General features: G+C 41.4%; 1 protein-coding gene across 1 annotated transcript; it reads left to right on the forward strand.

The window, feature by feature from the left end:
- The first annotated feature begins 4,680 nt into the window (after window positions 1-4,680).
- LOC149826680 (uncharacterized) lies at window positions 4,681-5,154 on the forward strand. Its single transcript, XM_090018362.1, has one exon. The coding sequence runs from the start codon at window positions 4,681-4,683 to the stop codon at window positions 5,152-5,154; it is 474 nt and encodes a 157-aa protein (XP_089874488.1).
- Window positions 5,155-8,455: the final 3,301 nt, after the last annotated feature.

The following is an 8,455-nucleotide window of genomic DNA, read 5'->3' on the forward strand; positions in this document are numbered from 1 at the left end:
GAACTCATCTTGAAAAAAACTTTAGATCCACGCGTCCAATCCCTAACACATTTACAATCGTTGAGTTGCCCATAGTCACGGATCTGTCTGCAACAGCCTGGTATGAAACAAAGACAGACTTATCAGCACAAACATGCGCATTAGCCTCAGTGTCAACCAGTCACTCAGTCGGCTCATAAACATGATAGATTTGTGGGTTAATAAAAATATACCCAGTACTGGTTCCAACGACCTCAGTCACCATATTGACTTGAGGCGTTTCATCTGTGGTCCCATGCGCCTTGGCCTTCTTGAAAGGACATTCCTTAGCTCAATGCTCAACCTGTCTACAGTTCCAGCACAGTTTGTTCTTTGCCTTTTTCTGGATTTTGGCTTGAGGTTTAAATTGGTTTTTCATTGCAGGTTTTGATTTTTGTCCCTTGCCTTTAAAAGATCTAGTCATCATGTTCACTTTAGGTTGTTTAATTGGCATCACAACCTGTTTCTAACTTCTATACTTTTCCTCAAAAGGTATGGCTACCATAAGATCATCCAGGGAAATTTTTCCTCTACGGTGTTTGAGAGACATACCAAAGTCTACCCTATACTTAAGAAATTTTTCCATGATGGTCATAACTTGAAACTTCTCAAGAAGTTTCATATCAGCCTCAGCCAAAGTGTGGAGTAACAACAGAAACTCGTGTGCGTGTTCAGTGACTGACTTGCCCTCTACCATCTGATATTTCAGAAACTTGGCAACTGAGTACTTCTCAAGAGTTTGTTCTTCGGTATTGTACTTTTTGTCAAGTTGATCTCATAAGGATTTAGCAGTGGTAGACAAGGAACAATATACATCGAACAAAGTGTTGGACAGAGCCAACAGAATGCAACCACAACATATACTGTCTTTCTCTTTCCACTCTACAACCGCACTAACCGCAGCGAGATCAGGGTCAGTCTCAGAAACCGAAGGGCATTCAAGTTCTAGAATAGATAACAGACCTATAGTCATGAACCAGATTTTCATGCGTTGTTGCCAACGCTTGAAATTCTGACAGGCAAAATTTTCAGGCAGTATATATGTTTGAATACGCGTTCTTAAAAATGGTTCTTAAGCACCATTTTTCAAGCAATTTTTTAGGCAGTATATGCGTTCTTAAAAATAATATCTCACTCTAGTTTCTGGTTGAGCCCTTTAGGACACTTCAGTGTTCACTCGCTCACCTTATAACTATCGTTGGATACCGAACTTGGTGTATATCGTCTAGATATGGCCACCGCGTCTTATATCGCCAAGGCCTTGTAATTTACCTTTGTCATTGTGTCATATGATGCCAAGGCTCCATGCTTTCTGCAATTTCCGATTATGCACTTTTAATTACGCATTTAACTTATGTCGTCGCGTTGAATGACGTCAAGGCTCATAGTTTTCTGCAAATATATATATAATATTTCGTTCAGTTACACACCCTGAAGTATATGCATTTTCTTTATGCCGCCGCCATATAAAGCACAGGCTTCTGCTTATATTACATATATGGCGCGTAAATGAGCGTTCAAATGGAGATCAACTCCAAATCGCTGATGTGATTCCCTTCCCTCTCCTTGATCAACATTTTGCTTGATGAATGAAGCCCCCATTGGAAAGGCTTTGCTTTTGTGCAAAATCACTTTTTCATAAAGACTAAGTCAATTATGTATGGTCCAAGGTTCCAAATCAACCTTGATGGATGCGGGGTAAGCACGACGGTGTGCATCCATCTCCGAGTTAAGCGTAGCGATTTTCCCACCAAAGAGGAGAGATACCACTGAAATGGTTAAAAGAAACACACATTTTTTTCATCAAAAAGAGGAAGTGCTGCTGAAATTTTTGAAGAAGCTAGAAATAGCTCAGAAAGAACGTAGCAGGTTACTCCATCATACAGAGGAGTTGCTACCCAGTTCGTTGAACACTTTCTACAATGTAGAAAGAATCGTCGCACTTCTGCCGTTGGAGCAGGGGAGGTGTTGGCGAAATGGTTGGCAGAAGAGCTGCCGCAACTGGTTAAACGGCACAATGATGCCCGTTGTTGGAACGATACCAGAATGACTCGTCTCTCTGATACCTGTAAGGGCACCTTACTCGTAAGGGTCGTTACGCCAGAGTAGTGGTTGTGCCTTGACTAGGTTATAAGTTTGCTACATAAAAATACGTCGAGCGATCGATCTGTTGAGATCGAGTCATGTGCATACTCATTGAAAACTGTTATACAACTAGACTTCTAAGGGTCGCAGAACCAGAGTGTATTATTTCCACCCAGAAGAGGTGATATGCTCGTGATGACTACAGTGTTGAGAGCAAAGTTAAGCATGCATATGGATAAAACTTAAGGTCGCATATACCTCGCGGTTGATGATCGTGTTAGGAGTATCCCCCTCGGTTGATGACCATGATAGGGGCATACTGAATGGGGTCGGATACATATTTCTATAGTGTTGAGGCACAGGCTGCCTAAAATGGCATGCGACATCTGACCAAGTAATTGTAAGACTGACATACCCTTTCAAGAATTATGCTCATTGTGGAATGATAGTGATGGTACAACCTTGAGTATTGACTTTGGACCTGATAGAGTCCACGATGGCCTCAGTCACTTATGGATTTTAAGGTTGTGGTTATCCTTAAGATCTAAGGTCTAAACACAACTATTGCAAGTAGAGGATGCATCCGAATATGGGCCTAGCAAAGTTCTCTCGGTTGAAATACACCACCCTACTATGCATAGGGTCAACATGCTTCTAAGGTATCTAAAATACATAGAATAATCAACCCCAAAACATCAGGTTGATGCCCGAACAATGCTTCACCGACGTACCAAGTGTTGAAGAGATTAAATATCGAAACAATGCATTAGCTTTAGGTTCAGCGATGCTTGAATGTATGAGTGGATAAACGTTGTTGAGTCAAGTCATGCATAACCTTTATGAAGGTGTCAAAATCGGTATACGATTAGATCGACTGGGCAAAGACCCATGTTGTATCTGCACGACTAACCGAAGCTCGAGGAGTTGTCCTTAGATGTGTGGGATACAAATGTGTCAAGTATAGAGACTTGAGCACGGCATTCAACCCGGAAGAGGCTTGCGCTAAGTCATAAAGACTTGAGCGAGAGATTCAAATCACAGCCATGAAGAGGCTTGCGCTAAGTTATGAAGACTTGAGCAGATATTCAACTCATAGCCCTGAGGAGGCTCTTGCGATATACGCTAAGTCATGGAGACTTGAGCGTCGTTATTGTGAACTGCGACCCTGAGTGGTTGATATATCTACTTGAGTTGAATGGATATATGGTTGTTTGCTTACAAGACCATCAGTGGTTTTGACCTCGTTTAATAAGGATTTCAGGTGTTGGACCTGCGTTGCGATATGCGGAGCAAGGCGACATCGAGTTTCAGGATTTCTCTAGAAGAGTTGTATTGCTTCCTTTTATTAAATCTATATTGCTTTTTCAAGCAATGATGTAATAAACATGTGATTTTTGATAAAATCACATGTTTATTACCTTAGTGGTCAATGAGTTGCTTGACCACATACATGTAATATGTCTAGAGTTTTCTAAAATTGACGACTCATTATCATCTGATTTTGCTGCTAAAAGCTTTTCTAAGTTTTGCTATAAAGAAAAAAAAGAAATTCATGAAAATTTTAACTTAGCTTTGTTTTGGAAATCTTGAGCGTTATAGAATTGGTATCAGAGCTTGTGTTTGAGAAACCTGGTTTAAGATTCGTCATGTTCACGATATCGTACTGTAAGTATAAATTTTATATTTTTTCTGATCTGGGTGCATATTTGTATAGATGGCAACTCACGACTCGCGCGGATACTGCTATCGTTGCAAGTTTATGCATGATGAGTTGATATGCCCGTATGAGGTTTAAGACTGTCAGTATTATGGCAAAGATGGGCATTCTGCCAACAAATGCCAAACAAGATATACCGCCGATATGGGTCGACGGGCGTCAAATGATCTTAAGGATGAGACTTTGCGTGTCAGTAGACCGTATCACTCAAGTATTGGGAGTAACAGTACCCCCAACAACTTCTGATGGATCACTAAGTTTGAGAGACTTTGATTTAAACTTCCCTGAGAAGTTCAATCGCTCACCAAGCTACCACCCGGCATCGCATATGCCAAGCTTGAATGATCCGAATGAAAGAAGGGATTCCTTTTATTCGCTGATCATAATTTCAGACTCCCCGAGTCTTGATAATGTTGTTTGGGAGAGTGGACCGACATCCCTCATCTATCCACAGGATTCGCTTGAGAGTGCGGAAGTGCCGCCCAAGCCCACTCTAGTTGTGACTAAATCAAGGCAATGTGGCAACCGATGGACTTTTATGAGCTCATACACATCAAGAAAATTCAGTTCTTAAAAGACTGATAATGTTTTGGAGTCAATAGACTCATGTACATAGTTTCTTGCCACCTATGTCTGTCAGTGTAGCATGACACTTATATATAATGGCGATGCTTGTGTAATGAATGTGTATAAGTAAATAAAGTTTTACTTCCCCATATACATCAAGAAACTAAAATAAGTGTTTGTGTGTGAATAGATAAATGACTCCTACGACGAGGAGAACCATGTCAAGCGAGGAGTCTCATACGCAGAGGTTCCTGCTAGAGACACTCAACAACTTGGTGACAGTCATCCGTGAGATGAGGCCAGAACCAATCACTTCACAAAACGAGAACCTTGGAGGAGTAACTTATGAGAAGTTTCTCAAGCTTGACCCACCAATTTTTGTCAGAAGAGTCCATCCAGAACTCGCAGAAAGTTGGATCAAAGAGACAGAACGTGCCTTCCTAGTATTGGGGATACCAGAGGAGAAAAAGATAAATTTTGGCACGTACAGACTGAAAGACAATGCACGGAAGTGGTGGGATACCATCAAGTTGATCCAGTTCTCACAAATCGAAGTCATCCCATGGACTGACTTTCGGAGGACTTTCATACATAACTACTTCTCGTTGCAGTTCAGAAACAAAAACAAGATGGAGTTTTTGGAATTGGAACATGGTGGTATGAGTCTTACTGACTATACTACCAAATTTCAAAATCTCGAGTGGTATTGCTCCCGATTGTTTGAGACAGACCAAGAAAGGGCTGACAAGTACGTAAATGGTCTATGAGAAGGGTTGCGGTCTCGTTTGATAACGAGCATGCCCTTGACTTTTTAAGTTGCAGTAGCGGCAGCTTAAAAAATCTAAGAGGATTGGGCGCGATCTAAAGTGATCGTAGCAAAGAGGTCCGTAGTTTATGGTGAGAACCGTAAGAGAACGTTCCCAAGTGGCCAAGGTTCACAACAATCCTTTTGAAAGAGAAAGTTTCAAGGTGAGAACAATACTCAACAAATCGTGAGGCCAAGGCAAAACATGACTCCGAATAGTCAGTAGTCCAACTTCAGCTATCTGAAGTGCCGTGTGAACCACCCTGGAAGACCATGTCCTCGTGACATTGGTGGTTGCCTTTATTGTGGCAAAATGAGTCACTTTATAAGAGATTGCACCAAAAAGGTTGCAAATGAGCAGAGTAAGAATACCGTATCCATCGGACCCTCTCGATAAGCGCCACAGCGTCCACAGTTTTAGCGACCATCCCCTAGAGTAGAACAAAGGCCTGTAGCAGGTCATGTATATATTGTAATGACTGAACAAGTAAAAAATAGTGACCTGATTGAAGACACCGTACCTGTTAATGGACATGCTGCTTACGTCTTGTTTGATTGTGGTGCTACTCATACATTTATCTCCGATGATTTCACTAAACAACTCCACGCTTCAGTGTAACCAATTGATAAAATGATCGAGGTATACAATCTGTTGGTTTCACACACCAAATGTATCTGGTGTGTGAAAAAACCTGAATATAGAAACAACAGGGCAACACTTGCCTACTGATGCCATCCTAATCGATATGATACAATACGATGTCATTCTGGGAATGAATTGGTTGGCTCAGAACAATGCCAAAATTTTGTGCCGTAAGGGCAGGGTGATTCTATCTCGATCGAGATTGCCTAAGGTGGAATACCGGTTATCCAAACCTGTTCCACAGAAATGACTCATATCAGCTCTTAAGAGACAAAAATACCTTAGGAAGGGTTGTGTAGCCTTCCTATTGAGCCTCTTAGTGGAAAATTCAAATATCTAGTCTTTTGAGAGTTTAGAAGTGATGCGGAAGTTTTCCGATGTGTTTCTTGAGGAATTGCCAGGACTTCCGCCACTTCATGAGGTTGAATTTGGAATTCAGTCCTTACCTGGAATGGCACTGATATCAAAGACCCCCTATCGAATGGCACCAGCTGAACTCAGAGAGTTGAAATGTCAGTTGGAAGAACTGATGGAATAAGGGTTCATTCGTTCGAGTGCATCACCGTGGAGAGCCCCAGTGCTATTTGTAAAGAAGAAAGATGGATCCCTTCAGTTATGCATCGATTACCGGATGCTTAACCAGGCAACCGTTAAGAACAAGTACCTGTTGCCTCGGATTGAGGATTTATTCGATCAACTCAGAACAACGAGAGTATTCTCCAAGATCGACCTCAGGTCTGGGTATCATCAACTCAGAGTTAAAGAGGATGATATACCTAAGACTGCCTTCAAAACGAGATATGGCCATTATGAGTTCGTAGTAATGTCTTTCGGACTCACTAATACGCTTGCTGCCTTCATAGATCTGATGAACTAGATATTCATACCATATTTGGATAGCTTTGTCATCGTCTTTATTGATGACATTCTCGTATATTTAGAGAACCAGGAACAACACAAGGAGCACTTAAGAATCGTTTTGAAAACCCTTTAAGATAATCAACTTTATGCCAAGATTTCAAAATGTGAATTTTAGCTAGACAAAGTGATGTTCTTTGGCCATGTAATCTCAAAAGAGGGTATCACAGTGGATCCTGCGAAGGTGGAAGCTGTGATAGATTGGAAAAAGCCAGAGAATATCACAGAGGTTCGTAGCTTCCTTGGACTTATCAGATACTACCAGAAGTTTATACAAGACTTCTCTAGAATCGTCGTACCCATGACAAAATTATTGAAAAAGGGAGTCAAGTTCAAATGGAACGACCAGTGTAAGGAGTGCTTTGAGATCCTCAAATAAAAGCTTATAACTGCCCCTGTCCTTACCTTACCTTCTAGTCAAGGAGACTTTGTGGCTTATACCGATGCCTCAGAAACGGGTTTGGGTTGTGTGTTGATGCAACATGACAAAGTGATCACTTATGCATCATGACAATTAATGATCCATAAGAAAAAATATCTAACCCATGACCTGAAGCTTGCCGCGGTGATGTTCGCGCTTAAAATTTGGCGACACTACTTGTATAAAGAGAAATTTGAGGTCATGTCGGACCATAAAAGCTTAAAATATATCTTCTCTCAAAAAGAGCTCAATATGTGACAATGACTGAAATTCCTCAAAGACTATGAATTCACGCTTTTCTATCACCCTGGAAAGGCGAATATCGTAGCAGATGCCCTTAGTCGCAAGACTGTTGGCACTCTCGTCAGCCTCGTAGGACAATGAAAGTTGATGAAGGATTTCGTCAACTAGAAGCCATTTTTGTCTGATTCAGGCATAATCTGATTGTCATGCTTGACAATCCACATCGAAATCCTTGATCGAATTGTAGCCGAACAATTCAGGGTCCCCTAGTACTTGGAACTAAAGGCTCGTGCTGAAAAGGATACACTTTCTTCCATTTGAAAGAAGATGGAGGGATATGGATGGAAGAAAAAATATGGGTTCCAAATAACCCTGAGCTAAGAGAGAAAATACTATGGAAAGTTCATAGTAGCAAGTACACTATCCACCCTGTAGGTACAAAAATGTTTCGAGACTTATAGAGAAAGTACTGGTGGAGGGGTATGAAAAGATATGTGGCCATGTTTGTCTCAAAGTGTTTGATCTGTCAGCTAGTTAAGGTCAAACATCAATGACCTGACGGTAAAATGCAATGGATCAAAATTCCTGAATGGAAATGGGAGGGTATTACAATGGATTTTATCGTAGCATTACCTCGATCCAAGAGACAACACGATTCAATATGGGTGATTGTGGACAAACTCACCAAGTCTGCCCACTTCCTGCCAATCAACACTCGGTACTCAACAGAAAGATTGACGGAGATCTACGTTCGGAAAATTGTCAGACTCTATGGAGTGCCGACATCGATCATATCTGATCGTGACCTAAAGTTCACCTCCCACTTCTGGGAGCAGCTGCAAAGAGCCTTCGGGACAAAACTCAAGTTTAACACATCATTCCACCCCCAAACAAAGAGCTCTGGGGACAAGATTCTTGAGGATATGCTAAGAGCCTGCATGTTGGAATGAAAAGGTGATTGGGACTCCCACTTAGCGTTGGTTGAATTTGCTTACAATAATAGCCACCACGCTAGTATTGTGATGGCATCGTATGAAG

The sequence above is a fragment of the Nuphar pumila genome, chromosome 10, assembly GCF_984573655.1.
Source record: "Nuphar pumila chromosome 10, dmNupPumi1.hap1.1, whole genome shotgun sequence".
NCBI lineage: Eukaryota > Viridiplantae > Streptophyta > Magnoliopsida > Nymphaeales > Nymphaeaceae > Nuphar > Nuphar pumila.